The following is an 18,666-nucleotide window of genomic DNA, read 5'->3' as shown; positions in this document are numbered from 1 at the left end:
TGATAACTAACAGAATATCATTTTATTTTTTAGATGTGGACATAGGATGATAGACAAGACACTTCTTTGTTTAATTCTGGTTTAATTCTCCATGTCTTCAAAGCCCTTTCTCCCCCTGATTTCTTCCTGAGAGCAATTCTTCCATACACCTAAGAAGAGTCCGTCTTCCCCCAAATAGCAGAAGCATAGAAAAACATCCCTCACATCCATCTCACCTCCTCTAAAGTAAGGTTAGGGGCATCTGGGTGGCTCAGTGATTAAGCGTCTGCCTTCGGCTCAGGTCATGATCCCAGGGTCCTGGGATCGAGCCCCACATCGGGCTCCCTGCTCCTCGGGAAGCCTGCTTCTCCCTCTCCCACTCCCCCTGCTTGTGTTCCTTCTCTCACTGTGTCTCTCTCTCTGTCAAATAAATAAATAAAATCTTTTTTAAAAAAAGATAAGGTTATAAGTCATCTTGCACGATGCTGGTAATCACAGGAAAAATAAACATTACAAATTTTGCAGCACTTTTCACGGTGCCATTATGCTGGGGTGTTGAGATGAAATGGCAGGGCTTCTTGTCGTCCCCTCTAAATAATCCTCCTTTGCAGACTATCTTTTCTAAGGTGTTCCCACAAAGGTTCCCATGTTAACCATCTGTGCTCTTTCTTCCCGCACCCCATCCAGTCTGCTCACTAATGAGACGCAAACGTACTCTCATCTATAGAGGTGGCCATGCACTGAGCGTCCTTCTGTGTCCAGCACTCTGATGTGTCCAGCATGTCTGTTCTTTCTTTACACTTCTCATTAGAAGCATTAGAAGGCATATGTTGTTAACCCCCTTCTATAGAAGAGACTGTAGCTCCTGTTAAGAAATCCCTCTTAGTACATGGGGGGAATCCAAAATCCAACCCTGAGAGCCAAATACCAATGCTCCTTCCACCACCCTTCTTTTTCCAGCCTGCACTTGACTCCTCTACGGCCTCCCAAAAAACACACGTCACATGAGAGAATCCCTTCACTCTCAGATGACTGTTTTACACAGGACTATTCTACTCACTTGCTGTTCACATTGCCTCTCCCGAAGGGAAGGGAAGGCAAAAGGATTGCCTCCACTAGGAACATCTCTTATATTTCCACAGAGGCCCTTCTGATGGAAGTTCTCATTGTCTAGCAAATTACTGGAGAAAAAAAAAAAAAATAAGAACACTCTCCCATTCAGACAAAGTGGTCCTGCTTCAAATGATTATTTTTCCCCATCTGAAATGCTGAGACACACTTCTGCATTAATTCCAGGCATGTGTGGAGATAACCTAACTTTCAGCCTGACTTGCCATTTAAGAGATTTACATTTCATCAGAGAGACATGTATAATAAATTTGCCATATTAAAAAAAAAAAAAAAAAAGGACTCCGTATTTCTTCATTTTCTTTCACTAGCACGACAGGAGTGTGTAGTGTTAAGTTGGAGGGGAAGAAAGAATGAAATGCCTCACTCTGGACAGTCCTCAGCCTGAATCCAGAACTCTATGGGAAAGAGTCAGAGAAGGTACGAGAGTAAGGGCAAGAAAGCAGGAGAGTAAGGGCCAGAAATCAGGCCACGCTACTGATGCGCCATCCTCTCAGTCAAGCAACCTAAAACTCTGAGGTTCTCTGATTCACTTATATTTATTCCTCTGTCACCCAAACCAAGACACTCATTAAGGCTTTTTGATTTTTCCTCCAAATGCATCTCCTATCATCCATGCTTCAAATATTTACTGAATGACTGCTATGAGCAAGGAATTGCGCTACATACCATGGAGGATATAGTATATGTTATACACATCACTTCTCTGAGCTGCCCTAGAATGTGTGTGTGTGTGTGTGTGTGTGTGTGTGTATGCGCCTGTGTGTGTGATTATGTGTATAATATAGCATATGCGTGTGTTTGTCACTGACAACAGTTCTTCTCACAGATCTTGCGATCTAGTGAGAAAAGATGTGGGGAAAACAACAAAATGAATTCATTAGGACAATGATCCAAAGAGAATTACAACTGAAGGGCAATTACAGTTCAAAAAGGGAAGGAATCTAGCTGGGCAAGGCTTCATGGAGGCAGTGAAACCTAAAACTGCCTAGAACAGTTAAACTCTGTGCTAAGGTAATTCTTCCTTGTTACACCAGCATTCTTTAAAATTTTAATTCGGTAATTGAAGCACAGCATTTTATAGACTTATGGGGTATTTTTTAAAGATTTTATTTATTTATTTGAGAGAGAGAGAGAGAGAGAGAGCACAAGCAGGGGAGGGGCAGAGGGACAAGCAGACTCCCCACTGAGCATGGAGCCCTACCCTGGGATCATAACCTGAGCTGAAGGGAGACGCTTAACCAACTGAGCCACCCAGGCGCCCCTCATAGAGTTATGTTGAAAAAAGTTTCACTGTCATGTAAAAAACACATATGGATAGTCACTGTATTTGCCTTTACAAGGTCTAAATCTTCATTATCCATCATGCTCAGTCATGACCTTGGGGGGGGGGGTGCGCTTTCAAAACTACAAGCTTCCTCACCCTCCAAAATTTTTGGCACATGTCTTCAAAGATGAATAGTTCTTAAACTTCATATTTATCATGTCATTTCCTTACCCTTTTCGGGGTCCTTATTTCTTTCCATTTCCAATCTAAACTGGTCTCTCTGACCCCACTCTATCTATTTAATTTCACTTCCCACAATGCCACCTTGCATCTTCCTTGGGATCCAGCCTGGTTGAATACAAGCTTGGGAGCTCAACTGCCTGGGTCTGAATGCTGGTTCTACCACTGTGAGCCAGCATGGGCAAGTTCAGTAATCCATCTCCCAGTGCCTCACTTTCTTCATCTAGAAAATGGGAATAATAATTCTTGCCTCAAAGCATTAAATGAAGTATTAAATGAAATGATACTTAGAACAGTGCCCAGCAGCTAGTCAGTACTCCATAAGGTATATCTCTATTTATCTGCTGTTTTTGCTAACAGGATATACTTTCTCCTTTCTTGATAATGTCATACTGTTTTTCCTTTGAAAAACTACCACTCCCCAGATTCCATTGGCCCTGAGAGGTGTGTTGATGAAGGAATACCAGTATCTACATCATCCCTAGCAGTGGGCACTCTATTCAGCCAAAAGAAATTGCTCTTTCTCCTGAGAACTGGAGGACTACAGCTAAAACAATCTGAAGATAGTGCCCTGAGAAGATTCTGAATTGGTATGCCATCTAGATCCTCAAAGCTATCCTTCTCAAGACCTAATTATTTAATTCTTCATTTCTGTGAGCTATCCAGAATCTACCATTGATTTTCTCTTTTGCTTTAGTTTTTCTGAGTTGCTTTCAGATATTTGCAACCAACTACCTGATTTATTAATCTTCTCACTCTGAAGAAAACCCCATGGCCATTCCTTCCTTGGACACTCTCTTCACCTCACAAAGAAGGCTCTCTAATTTACCTTCCACCTACCCATATCCACTCATCCCTCAAGACTCAATACTTTTCAATAATAATCTATGCCCTCATTGATTTCTTTCTCTGTTCTTCAACATCTAGCACACCACTGAATTTACCTTTCCTTTATAAAATAGTGCCTGGTACCATCCAGTGTATGGTCACGTGTTTATCTTATCTCATCAACTGGCTTCTAAACCCTTTGGAAACAAAATCTATACCTTACACTTTGGTTTATGTGTAGTATTTAACATAGTGCTAAGTCCAGAGATGACATTGGGTATCTATTAGCTTACCAATTAAGGTTAATCAGAAAAGTTAGAATTCTTCCCCTCCTTGTCACTCCAAGTCTTACATCTAAGTGAACTTCTTATGAATTCTGCTCAGTCTATTCTCTCTTTGATCTTAAGTATGCCATAATTTTCCAAGTATCAATAGTTCATTATTGAACACAGTTGCTCAACACATATTTGTGAATGGATAAAGAAATGCTTTTCCGTGACTTTTAAGAAATATAACAAGAAATAAATCATTTTCAGTGCCATGTGAATAGTACATATGGGTAATGATTGGTTTTAGACATTCACCAATTCCTCCCCAAATCAAACCTAATCAGAAAGCAGCATCTCACAGACCCAGTGAATTTCCTTTCTGCCATCTGGTCTGAAAAGGAAGTCAAGAAACATTAAGTAGGTGGCAGTAGCTAAGGACAGACAGTACTATTAGCACTTCTGATGCCTTCTTCCACTCTGAATATTCACTTTTATATATCCAACTGAATACAAAGGACTTGCAGTCCTTCCTTTGATTCTTTAGGAAAGAATATTTCTCTTTATTTCCTGTAAGTTCCATCTCCAGAAATATTAATATATCTCAACCAAATACCCTAGTTAGTCTTTCCAAAATTTGATTTTAAGTCCTATAAGAATCATTTGAATCAGAGTTACATCAACCTTTAGACTATGATTTTGTTTCACCATTTGTTTTAGATCATGGTTACCCAGAGATTTTTCTCTAGATGGCAGCATGTTTTATGTCTGAGCCTAGATGCAAAAATTTGGCTACTTTTTCACGTCAGCCACAGTCTAAGCAATGGTGCTTGTTTGTCCTACATCCAATTACTGCCTGCTCCTTGATCCTTAGGAAGGTTGATCTACACTGGCATGGCAGCTTTAATCAAACAGGAAAACAGACCCTGGTCAGGTAAATAATTGGAAAAAGGAACTGAGAGTCTTTTAGCAACAATGATAAGACATTTTATATTATCCCCATGCTTCAACAGAAATCTCCTGATATGATCTGAAGCCCTCCCAAACTCAAATCCTTTAACGGTTCCCTCTGCTTAAAGGATAAAATCAAAACTCCTTAACATGACTTACAAATCCCTTCATGATCTGGCCCCTTCATGATCTGGCCCCTGCATAAATCTCTAACCTCATCCCTTACCACTTCTCTCCTCAACACACAATATTTTTTTTAATTTTTTTTAATTTTATTATGTTATGTTAATCACCATACATTACATCATTAGTTTTGGATGTAGTGTTCCATGATTCATTGTTTGTGTATAACACCCAGTGCTCCATTCAATACGTGCCCTCTTTAATACCCATCACCATGCTAACCGATCCCCCACCCCCTTCCCCTCTAGAACCCTCAGTTTGTTTCTCAGTATTCTATCTACCTCTCTTAGATTATAAAGGGTTAGCCAAAACAGTCCTTTAAGTACAAGTCCTAGAGGCACCTAGGTGGCTCAGCCGGTCAAGCCTCTTACTCTTGATTTTGGCTCAGGTCATGATGTCATGGTTGTGGAATGGAGGCCCTCGCGTCAGGATCCACACTCAGTGGGGAGTCCGCTTGAGATCCTCTCTCCACTCTCTCTCTCCCCCTGCAACTCCCCCCACCCATGCATGCTTACTCTCTCTCTCAAATAAATAAATAAATATTTTTTAAAAAATGAATCCCTCTTTGTAAAAAAATAAAAATAAAAAAAGTAAAAGTCCTAAAGAACTAGAAGGGAAAAGAAGAGGGAAGATCAAAAAATAACAGTAATGAATCTGAAATTAGAGGAAAAGTAGCAAAGAAAAAAAATTCTTTCATATTATCAGGTTATATGCTACTACTTAGATATGTGGGCACCATACAACTGAATTGGTGGTGGCCTCTGCTACGGAAATCCTAGCGGGAAGTCTGGGGGAAGGAAGATCACAGCCGAATCACCCTCCCCTCTACCAAAGAGAGAAGTGGACCTCACTATGTACCATGCAATCCATCACACACATTATCAAGAATAAACATTCTACGACTATGAATACTCTACACTGACTAAATTATTCTGTTTTGTCAGTTTGTTTTTTTTCCTTGAAGCTTTTCCTGTAGCTTCTATTAGCCTCTTCAATATGTAGACTCTTAAACCTCAGGACAGTTGATAAATTGTGGATTGCATAACAAAACCCATTATCATCCATCACTGAATTCACCATCAGCCCAGGCCAGCCACCAGGGGATGGATATGTGCTGAGGCAGACTCCATTACACCAACATCCCAATGGAAACTTTGGGGCAAGGGAGTTCTATAAGCTCCTCCATTAACTAAATTCTGCCTACTCAGTTCACTCTCTCTTCTGTTAACATGTCCCTCCAGTCTACCATTCCACCCTCTATGTAAGTAATCCTTATTATCAACAGCTCTTATTCTTACACACACCCCAGACACCCACCACTCTGGCCCACATTCTTATCCTTATTTACATCTATTCTCATCCACTCTCAGAGCGAGAGAGAGACACGAGCACTTTCCTAGCTCCTCAATGGTGATTTTACACCACTATTCCTCCAATTCCATTTTTAAAAACTCTCTTTTTTGGAGCTCATGGCTTTCACCAATCCTTTTCCACATCTAGGCATCTAGGTGTTACTCACACTTAGAAAATTTGAAGCTTGGCATAGTTTTCTTGCCACATTCTCAAGGATTCCCCCTTGGTGTTTCTGATGTTTGTTCCAAAATGGCCCCACAGTTCTCTGTTCCCTCCATGATTGTATCTTCAATCCTCTTCATCCATCCAACTTTGCAAAACAGGCTTAAAACTCCTTCAATCCCTCCTGAAATCTGAAACCCCCCTCTCTATCCCAGACCATCTTTCCACCTTACTCCCTTTATCATTCCACTCCTACTTTTTATTCTCATAATAACTTCTATTCTTCAACTGTTCCAATCCATTTTCCATGAATATCAGTCCCATTGTGGGTTCCCTTGCCTTTTTGCCTCTCTGGACACCATGGCCTATGATTTCAATAATGCTTTCATGATCACTATTTTACTGTTACCCTCTTGACTACTGGCCTGGTGTGCCTCATTGGTGGCCCAGGCTGAATCTCCCCACATCTGTTTTCTCTATTCCTGTTCCTGGGTTCTTTAAACAGAAAGGTACAAAACAGTTTTGGCCATTTCCCCTACAGAGACAAGCCATTAAACACCAAGTAGCCATTGGCTACTGTCTGGGAAATTTTTGGTTCTCTTCTGATAGATTCAGCTCTCTTTTATCTAAAAATCACCTGCAGTAAGCTCTGCATAGATGTATTTTTTTATCCCTTCCATAACTAGCACTATTAAAAAACAGTCTACAATCACCGCATGCATTTCTTCACTCTACACTCACTTCTTAGCAAAACTTATCAGCTCTGTTCCTACCACACTAATGAAATTTAAGGAGGTTCATCAGTTAAATTATTTTTCTTTTTAAGTTCTCAAACTCCGTGGCTCCAATAAACTCATGACCTGGCCACATAACTTGCTGACAAGACTGCAGACCCAACTGGATGACCCAAACCTGGCTCAAGCATAACTCTCATGCAGCAGAGGTGAGCTGGGAGCTATAATCCCAAGTCAGGCATCCATGGGACAGCCAGCCTAGGTTCACCTCACTGGCAAGCCCAGCTATCAATCAACAACACTCAGAAACTTGCTTTCCTGATAGAGGACAGAGACAATCCCTGGTCCTTCAGTATTTAAGAGCCACCCCATTTCTCTTCCCCTGTACTAAATCCTCCAGAGCTTAGACTCTGTGCTGAATTCAGTTCCCTGTTTGGCAGTAAAATTTTGCCCCTCAGTACTCAACTCTCTTTAACAACACTTTTCACCTACATGTTCCTACAGAGTACCTAAAAACAAATGATATCTGTATTGTAACATTTGCTATTTATATTTCAATATAAATTAGACTTATTTTTCACAAATCTTCATGTCATATATTAACCAAAAGGTTTTGGAAAACCCCTGGCCTTGTGACTTCTCTGAAGGGAATTCACTCATTTAGATATTCGATGGACTTTCACTGAGAACCTATCATTTTCTAGGTGCTGAATCTTACAAAGATGAGTAAGATATGGCACCTGCCTCCAAAGAATTCACAGTCTAGAGGAGCAAAGAGCCCAGCAAGAAAGGGCTATGAACAATGAGATAATGACTATAAGAGATGAGTTTACAAAACATTCTAGGAGTAGAGAGGAGGAGGACTGTCTCTTGCTGGGGTCATCAGGAAGCCTATATTTATATTCCTAAATTGACTGTAATCTAACTCTTTTGTTACTATTTTTCTTTCTCGATGGACACTTATTATATTTGTAAAGCAATCTAAACAGAATGTTTAATGACAAAAGATCTCCTACTATTAACATGAATTTTTCAAACTGGAATATGTGCTTAGATCATATTAACCCACACTTACACTTCTCTTGTTAAAATGAGACCTTTTATTTTCAGTAGGAAACTACATGGAATGATCCCATGTTTTAAGTGTATATATACAGTATCATCACTAAAACTCTAGCATCAGAAATGTGTATCACATGTATGTGTGTGTATATTTTCCTGGGTGTGAGTATTTGTAATATTTATCACTACTATAAATTTTGTGTATTCCTCCTGTTGTAGTCAGTCCACACAATAAAACTAAAAAACACATTTGTGGTACTTTTTCGGGAAAATTTTCTGGGAAAAATTTGTGGTAGATTTTTCCCAGCATGCCTTCTTTAGAAACTCATCTTCTTTGCTACACACCCTCCCATCCATGAGGTGAAGCAGAAGATGCCATGTTCCTACGATGTGACTCCACATGTGTACTGTCTAGACACAGCGACCAGAGATGATCACGTGACCCACACAGGGGCAATCAATAACATTCCCTATAAGTTTGGGAGTTTGTAAAGTTCACTTTCCCTCTTGGGTCCTCCATAGCAATATGCAAAACTTGGGAACTTTCGGTGGCAATATTACACCATGTGAATCAAAGAACAGAAGTCTACCCACAGTGAGTAAGCAAAGCAGAAGTGCTGATGAGGACTTGCCATAGGATTCCCAAGTTTCTCACAGAACTCCATGCCCCAGGTCTGTCTCTGACCTGGGATGCCTTGAGATATCCCAATACCTTCCTAATAAATTTTCCTTTCACTTAGGCAGTATAGACTGTGCATCCAAGAGATTGGCCAACAAAAATGAAAACCCTCATTGGTTGTGATAGCCAATTCAGAATGCATAGTGAATCTGGAAGACAGAAACATTCTATTATATCACATTCTTGACTCCTTGCTCTTCTGCTTCCCCAATGTTTACTTAATTCCTATCTTTGTCCCTCACCAAGTCCTACCAATTCTTCCTTTAAAATGCCTTTTATAGGGATGCCTGGGTGGCTCAGTCAGTTAAGTGTCTGCTTTTTGGCTCAGGTCATGATCCTGGGGTCCTGGGATCAAGTCCCACATGGGGTTCCTTCCTCAGCAAGGAGACTGGTTTTCCCTCTGCCTGCCACTCCCCCTGCTTGTGCTTTCTCTCTCTCTCTCTGACAAATAAGTAAAATCTTTAAAAATAAAAAAATATAATAAAATAAAATGCCTTTTATATCTATACTACCCTACCCATTTATACTATAACTACTCTAGTCCAGAGTTTCTTAGGTAAATGGGCCCCTAACCCCACTCTCCTCATCCCCACATATTTTCCATGCTTTTCTCAGGCAGATTATACATGTCATGACTCCAGCTTTTAAATTTTCAGTGGCTCTTATTGTTAACTGAACAAAATCTTAAAACTTAGCCAGGCATCAAGCTCTTTCACAATCTAGTTTCCATCTACCTCTCAAACTTATATATCCCTACTCCCTTCTAGGATTTCTGAATATATTATCAATTCAATTGCCATCATCAGAGTGAGAACATGTCAGGTACTGTGCTTATGGTTTTATTAATATAATCTCCTATAATATATGTAGCAACTGTGATGGTTTCAAATGAGTCTGCAAAATCTTTGACACTATTCTCATTGAAAGATGGGGTCTACATTCCCTTTGCTAGAATCTGGGCCAACCTAAGTTTGTTACTAATACAGTGCATTAAAAGTGATACTGTTTAACTTATTAGGCTGGGTGAGCTAGCAATTCCTTGCTAAAAGAAAGGGAGAAAAAAAAAAGATGGTGACTAATACAATCTATGTAACCATTTATAATGAAGTAAACAGGCAGTGTAAATCCCTTGGTACACTCACCTCTGGAGGCCTGAAGCACCAGTCATGAGTTTGACAACTTTAGGCCACCATGCTACAAGGTAGCTCAGGCCACATGGAGAGACCCCTGGTAGATGCTCCATTGAGAGCCCCAACTAAGAGGCCAGAAACAGCCAACGTCAAGTAAAGACACTTAATAAAGATGTCCCCAGATGATTCTGGCCACCAGCTGTTGAGTCACTCCTGCTGTAAGCCTTCCAGCTAAGACACTGTAGAGCAGAGTCCTCCCCTGCTCTGTACTGCCCGTTCTCAGGATGCACAGAATCCATGAGCATAAGAAATGGTTATTTCTTTATTGCTAAGTTTCAAAGTGGTTTCTAATTTAGCAAGATCAACTGGGACCAATTTTAGTACCTGGGAGTAGGGCACTGCCTTAGCAAAAGACTTTGGTTTTGGGATTGAACTGTGCGTGACAGTAAACAATCCTTGAGGGGATCCTGTATTGGAAGCTTTATGGGCTTTAAGGAAGCTGTTGCTGACAGCATGAAGGATGTTAAGGTACGTGGTATTGGAAGCTGAAGGAAAGGGGTCCTCTGTCACGTAGTAGAAACAAGTCTGGCAACCCTGCTGCCTGTAATGCTATGGAAAATAAGAAATACAAATATTAAACTGTATTTCCTAGCTCAGAAGACTTTCAAGTAGAATACAGAAAGTGACGCCAATGCCTTCTCTCTGGCCATAAAAAATCCAAAACAGGAGAGATGAGTTTAAGAACAAACTGTCCAGTTTCCAAGCAAAATTTGGAATAGGACTTACTGAGCTTGAAATTAAATTCTCCTCCCCAGCCTCTCCAGAAGGCAAGAGATTCTCAAAGTAAGAAACTGGACTCAGGGAGGAAAAATATAGGTCACTATCAGGGAAAGATGATCTAAAGATGAAGCCAAGGACTCAACTTCAGGAACTGTTAAGACTTCAGACACTTTTAAAATGATGCCCTTCAAACCTTTTCAAACAGACAAGAGGTTTTCTAAAGACATTAAGGTGGTGCCTTATAAAACTTCTCTGTTCAGTAACAAAGCATCTAAGAGTGTTATGAGCATTATTTTACAAAGCCTCACAGTAGACAAAGGCTCATATTAAAGAGACCCATGGTTTAGTTTTGTCTAATGGAATGGATATAACTTGATACACAAAAAGATCAAATTTTTTAAAAAAATAGTTATACCTGGGGGCACCTGGGTTAGCATCTTAGTTGGTTAAGTGTCTGCCTTTGGCTCAGGTCATGATTCTGGAGTCCTGGGATCAAGTCCCAAGTTGGGTTCCCTGATCAGTGGGGAGTCTGCTTCTCCCTCTGCCTCTCACCCCACTCGTGCTCTCTCTCACTCGCTCGCTCTTAAATAAATAAGATCTTTTAAAAAAAATTATACCTGTTTTGACTTAAAGCAACAGAGCCAATACAAAAATAAATAAATAAATAAGCCTTTGGACCCCTAATTTTTTATTGATAGGAAGCAAGCTGAGAAAGCTATTCAATTGCAGACACAAACTAATTTTTAATTACAAAAGATAAGATGCATTAAAAGGCAAAACTAAGAGGCCAAATGATGGGGCCAAGTGCCAGGAAGGACAACTCACAGGGAACAGCACTAACTCATAATTTTAAAATTGTCAACATGTGCCCAGTTGGATTTCAGAACTGCTATGGGCCAGTGACTGTTATGTCCTCCCATTTTCTCCATTCTTGAATGGAAAATCCTATTGAAACAATCATATTCTCATCTCGCCATTGTCTATTGGGGGAGAGAAGATAGATAACAGGTCTTCAGAGCAAGAGAAACCATGTTCAAGAAACGAAACCCAAATAGTCTCATCTACACCGAGACCTAAATTTGATGGTGAGATCCTGGATCTCAGACTTCAACCTGATGTTATAATGCAGTGAGACCTACTGGTGAGTATATTTTGTACATGAGATGAATGTAAATAATTTGTGGCCCGAGAGAAGATGTACTGATTTGAAAACTTGTCCACAAATTCTCTGACACTCCCTATCAAGAGGTGGGATATATGCCCTCCTCCAGCAAATCAGAACCATCCTTAGTGACTTATTTGTAACCACTAGAATGCAGCAGAAGTGATGATGTTTATGATCATAATAACCATACACTATCTCCCGTAGATATCCTGTAGATATCCCAACTCTTTGTCTTTTCTTAGTAACATTTCCTACCAAGGATTATATGCACACATCATCTGCTTTTCTAAGACCAAACCATCATTCACTGTCATATTAAGTCCCATCTCCACCATGAAGCACATCATTAGACTCCAGCCTTAGCAATTTCTTCTAAACAGTCTTGATTTTCTACAACTTTCATTTCACAATTAATGAATGCCAGTATCACTAAGACACAATTAGTGAATTCATTGCTTTTCTGATGCATATTCCTTGGCTACCCTCTTGAATTATGTCCCTAGACAAGGGTTGAAAATCCAAACACTTACAGAAAGAAAGCAGGTAATATACAACAGTGAAGTTGAAATGGTGCAGAAGAAAAAAGTGGTCTGAATTAGGTTACACTAGGAAGCAAATGCTTCATATAAATGGGTTAGTCACCATCCAGCTACAGCACACTGATTTTCTTCATAGCAAATATTACCACCTGATATACATTTATTTGTTTATTGTCACTCTCTCCTCATTAGAATGTAAGTTCCCTGAGAATAGAAACCTTGTTGCTTTGTTTCTTGCTATATCACCAGAGCCCAGAACAATACCTGACGCTCAATCAGTAAGTATTTGCTGAAGGAATAAATGAGTGAACAATTATTGCCAAGTGGGAATGTGAACCCAAGATCTTCCCATTTTTCAAGAGAAGCCAGAAATAAATAATTTTATGTGCAATCTCTCAATTTCTAAATATCGACCATTAATTACAAAAATATTAAGCCTTTTAGGGATGGGTAAACAAAATATGTCTACCAGCTTGGATTCCATTGGAAAGATGCACATGCAATCACTCTACTAGAAGGATCTTAAAGTTTTTTACCTTTCTAATTACTTAGCATAGTGCCTTGCAGAGTGTAGAAAACTTGAGAAGTAAATGATGATGCTTCAAATACACACACTTGAGGCACTGTTACAATTCAGCTGTAAATTATTAAGATGCTACTCTAGTTATACTCTCATATCTCAAAGAAAACTGCATCAGCTTCTGATCCAAAATGACCACCTGGATTTCACATGACTGTCCCACCCCAAGATCCTAAAGCTAAACTTCCACTCCCTTCAGCTGTTAAGAGTTCAGAAATGTGATTCCCATGTCTTCCTCCCCAGTAATAAAGAGGAAATGCAATGAAAATAAAAATAGATTGGATATCCAAGGGGTGACCAAAAAAAAGAGCCAGGTTTTAAAGTGTATTTCCACAGTTGATAAATAAGGGCTCCCAGTGGCAATTTTGTTTTCCTTTTTATTATCCTTAGCATTTTTAGATTATACAATCTAAAATTTTATTTCAGTTGACCTTTCGATGTTCTCTGGTAGCATGTTTTATCTTTTCTACATAAAAATTATTAAGCAGGAATTTTAAAATGTTTACTAATTACCTGGATTCTTAACTCTAATAAAAGTCACATCTAAATAATTAGAGTGTGTCTGGTTTTAAATATGGGTCACTTAGCAACAAGCTTAATTGTGTAGGGCTGAGAACACTTTTAAGATGCTTTAAAGAAAACATACTAGAAAAAACAGTTCCAGTGTGCCCTATGCTACAAGCTGACGCACAGCAAGCCAGCCATCAACTTTTGAAGACGTCAAAGTAAATGAGATGTCTTGGTGTTCCTTTTCTGTGTGTTGTCCAACATGTACAGCCTTCAAGTATCCATAAGAGACATCAACAAACATCAAAGGAACTCAACATATCAAACGAGTACAAGTCCAGAAGAGCAAAATGTCTTCTGGCCCTCTAAAGCCAGCATTTAGGACCTAATTTTAATGATTATGTAGATTAATTCACTCTACACAGCTCTTCAATAATGGCATTAATTTTTTATGGAGGCAGATTTTACTTTTTAAATAGGTTCCACAGTGATTTAAATTGAAAGTAACACTGAGAAAAATTTATTTATCCGAACCTATTTTTCAAAATTTAGGTTGTTATAGACCTATGAACTTTCTACAGAACAAGAATATAGGTTTCTATTAACTCCTTTTGTTGCGTTCAAATACAATGGCCACCGGATAAGGAGAATCATTACTTGAATTCTTTTACAGACATACAGCTGAAAAGACGAAACAGAGTTCCCAGGGCACATGGCAGGAAAGCCCAAAATTTGGGATCAGACCAACAAAAGTTTGTCTTGCAGCTCTACCACTTGTTTACTTTTTGACTCTGGGTCTTTAAACCTCAATTTACTTTATTCATCTGGAAAAACAGAATCATAATACCTTGCTTTAGGGGCAACATAAAAACTAAAATAGATGCATATTTATTGTGTGAGCCATTGAAATGAGGAGGAAGTTGTTAACTCAGCATGGCCTGACCTAGCCTGACTAGTACAATACAACAGCATGCAAAAAATGCTTAGAACCTTGCTGTCACAAATGATAGTTATCACAGAAAGTCCAATTGACTCTTATTATAAATTAAATGCAGAGCATGTCTTCTCTAGGCTTCCCATATGTCATGCTCCCCTAAGAACGTATTTCCATACACTTGGGTGTTACGGGCTAAAACAAGCTTTACAACCCTACAGAAATCCTAGCACACCGGCATAAGAACTCATGGACAAAAATGTTCACTGAGCATTGTTGTTAATCAGAAAAATTAAAATGTTTATCTATAGGAGGATGACAGATTTTGATATCTTCACTCAACCCATTCTATTCAGATAAACCACAAAAACGTAATTTTAATCAAAAATTAAAATGAAATAAAAATAACTTACAGAATGATATCTATAATATAAACCACTTATATGAAATTTTAAAGCATGGCATCTATTGTAGAAATATATATATACACATACTTGGTAATTGTGTGATAATATGCATAGAAATAGCAAACATCAAACTCAGGACAGTAGTTATCTCTAAAGGAGGAGGCAAGGCAATGAGATCAGGCAGGTACACACAGAGGGCTTCAACTCTATCCAATATGTTTTACTTTCTCAAAAACTAAATTAGACTAGAGCAAAGATGATAAAACGTTTAGATTCTCTAGAGCTGGCTAGTAGGCCTGTGAAGTTTATTATATTATTCTTTACATTTTCTGGATATTTGAAATATTTCACAATAAAAAGAAGCAGCTTTCCCAGTCATATAAATAAAAAGCAATTTCCCAAAGCAGACAACAGTTGTTTCAGAAATACTCAGAAGATGAAGAGGGACAGGGATGGTGGGGGTGGGGGAGGTGGCGAAAGGGACAAGAGGGCTGGGTATGGAAAAGACAGTCCTCTTTGACTCTAGAAACCAGGAAGATAATTTCCCGCCCCCAAGGGTTAACAAAAGAATTTAGCTATATAAGACCTGAAGAGGATAAAAATGATTCAGTGGTAATCCAGATATCAGATTACTATACAGTGTGTACATTATCTAAAAACATATTTAAGTTTAAAATACTTACTGCAACCCCACTCTTGGTGGTAGTTTCTCTGTATGTGAAGTTGCAGATTGCCCAGGCTAAATAATATGTAGACATGAGAGGGGTCTGTGAAAAGTGATCCGTAACCCATCCATCTTCCTCAAACACGGAAGTTTCCACTGGCATATTGGATAAAGATAAATAGGTTGCTTGATGCTTGATGCTAATTTTGAAAGTAGCCTTGTAGATTGGCTCATCAAAACAAGGAAATGCCTTTCTGGCATGTGTAGGCGAAAACTGAGTAACACCAAGGAATCTGGAAAAAAGAAAATGACATTCTCAATTACATTTATGACTTCAGTTAAGTTATGACCATTTTACATGCTTCTGCTGATAAAATAATGTATTTTGCCAAATCACAAGGTACTTTTTTCTGTACCGAACTTAAGTGCATGAATAGCATGAAAGTATAATTCACATATATTTCCCCTATGATAAAAATTATTCGGGGACATTTTTTATCTCAATTTAAAGTAAATCCTCTAAACCCAGACCAGTGCTTATTAGACAAAACATTACACTTTACAGAAAAACAACTCATTGGCATCCCATTGGCAAATACTGGAGAGTAACAGTTCTCCTTTTTGGTATGCCCCCATTTTCTCCTCTAATGGTGTACAAGTTAAGACAGTGAAACTAAAATCCAAAAGTTGTCCTCAGATATATATAGAATATAGACCACCAGTGGAAAATATCTGAACCTTCAAATTTCAGCTAGGCATGATCTGATTTTGTTACAGACTTTGAAACCTGACAAAAGTTGGCCTAAATTCTGGCTTTACAACATTCTCAGCCATATCATCTTGGAGGATTACTAAATTTCTCTAAGGTTTAGGTTTTCATTGCTTGAAAGGAAATAATCAAGCCTAACTTTTAAAAAGTACTGTAAAGCTTAGTAGGTAAAGAGGATATAAAGTATGTATCACTGTGAAAGATGAAGAGCAACCATCAGGCAGTTAATAAATTGCAGCCACTGATTCACAATGTCTTTAACCTTTCTTGGAGTGGTTTAACACATATTTATACTGAATAATCCAGAGACTATTCGTTTTTACAACTCATAATATGTATTTATTACATAAACTATAACTTTGGTATTATTATGTTAATACCATATATAATACCAAATATATATACCAAATATAATACATGCAAATTTATATGATAAATATCTATATAACAAACATGCTAATGTGCATATGTGTGTATATATCTATATAAAGTACATTTAATGCCCTCAACTTTTCAGATCAAGCTGCAAAGTTGCATTTCATTAAAACTAACTAGAAGCAGGGTGCCTGGGTGGCTCAGTTGGTTAAGCGACTGCCTTCGGCTCAGGTCATGATCCTGGAGTCCCTGGATCGAGTCCCGCATCGGGCTCCCTGCTCGGCAGGGAGCCTGCTTCTCCCTCTGACCCTCCCCCCCTCTCATGTGCTCTCTCTCTCTCTCTCATTCTGTCTCAAATAAATAAATAAAATCTTTAAAAAAAAATAAAAAATAAAACTAACTAGAAGCAACCTCTACATTCTGTCACAGTTATGGTTACAAAGAGAAATACTCAAACTAACTTTAAGGACACTCTTTTAACTGAAAAAGAAACCATTATTTATGAAAACATGCATGATACAAATCAATTAAACTTTTCTGATAATACTAGTTACAAAACTCAATATAAGGCAAGTCAATATCAGACCCTTCATAAAACATTACTAAGTACTGAAGTCATTTCTTTAAAAGACTCTTTCCCCCATAAGTAGTTCTGCCACCACTCCCCTCTCCAACATCCACAATGTTCCTGGTTAATCTAACATGGCACACTTTCCCACTGAGCCCAAACTTGGCCTCAAAATTATTCTCAGCATAACACTTCAGGCAGCTACTAGCAATCAATAGGAGTTGACATGTGCATTGAATCTTATTGGCTATCCCTGGCTCAAACCATCAGATGTAAATGTTTATACCTTTTTAACATTATGAAGCTTACATTTATCCTTGAGAGTCTACTTTTTTGAAAGTTAATTTTGAAATAGATAAGAATAAGACATTTTAAAAGATTAACTGTATATGTACTCTCAGAAACAGAATTTTGGGGAGTTATCTTAGAAACAGTACTGGGTTGCTACCTACCAGGCTTGGGTAACAGCTTGAGCCTATTTTTTCATTAGTAAAAGGAAAATAATAATGCTTTCTATGCTTTCCTTCCAAAGCTGTCGAGATGATAAAATGATATAATGTATGGGAAAGAAGTTTTAACTACAAATCTTAAGACAAATATAAGATTAAAGTTGGAAGCAGTCTTAGAAACAAACTGTCCAGCTCTCATAAATTTCTAAAATGAAAAGGGAATTCCAGTAGGGTTAAGTGATTTGTCCAAAATTACACGGCAATTAGTACAAAGCCGGGTCTAGAAGTCACATTTTCTGCATCTGAGTAACAATTAACTATATTTCAAGAACAGTAAAATAATCTTTAGCCATAACTTATAAACAATGTTTTAATTCGACTATTGGTAATAAAGGTTCTTCTTTCCAAAAATGCCAGTACATGGTAATATTTTTCCTTATGATTTTCTATCGATAGTAATATAGTTTTGTTTAATGAAATGTCAGTACCTTTTAGTTAAAATGTACCCATTTACAATTTGCTCTTCACATGCTTTTGTCTTCCATAACGTTTTTGAATCTCATCTTTCCATCTTATTAATTGAAATGTCCACTGAGCTTGATATTTCTTTCCTGAGTTGTTTAAAAGTTACCTACAGGATTCCATATATGAGTAAAAAGTGTTCTTTTTAACTTTCAAGTATCTGAGAACTCCAGTTCCACCACTGACAGACGTTGTCTGCTGCATGTGAGCTTTCCATATATTAGGTACATGGTAGGATTTTTTTTTTTTTTAAGATAAAACCTTTTTTCTATGGACTCTGAGAAACAAACTGAGGGTTCTAGAGGGGAGGAGGTGGGGGATGGGTTAGCGTGGTGATGGGTATTAAAGAGGGCACGTATTGAATGGAGCACTGGGTGTTATACACAAACAATGAATCATGAAACACTACATCCAAAACTAATGATGTAATGTATGGTGATTAACA

The 18,666-nt window shown here is 38.3% G+C and overlaps 1 protein-coding gene across 1 annotated transcript in view; it reads right to left on the bottom strand.

Moving 5' to 3' along the window:
* Positions 1 to 18,666, bottom strand: part of TRHDE (thyrotropin releasing hormone degrading enzyme) — a 367,225-nt gene that overhangs the window by 337,946 nt on the left and 10,613 nt on the right. Inside the window, exon 2 of the mRNA XM_078076295.1 lies at positions 15,558 to 15,831. Within this exon, the coding sequence (XP_077932421.1) occupies positions 15,558 to 15,831 (274 nt within the window). The remainder of the gene's footprint in view (positions 1 to 15,557; positions 15,832 to 18,666) is intronic.

The sequence above is a fragment of the Halichoerus grypus genome, chromosome 6, assembly GCF_964656455.1.
Source record: "Halichoerus grypus chromosome 6, mHalGry1.hap1.1, whole genome shotgun sequence".
In the NCBI taxonomy this organism is placed as follows: domain Eukaryota; kingdom Metazoa; phylum Chordata; class Mammalia; order Carnivora; family Phocidae; genus Halichoerus; species Halichoerus grypus.
Note: the sequence above shows the minus strand (reverse complement) of the source record. Positions and strands in the feature narration are given on the sequence as shown.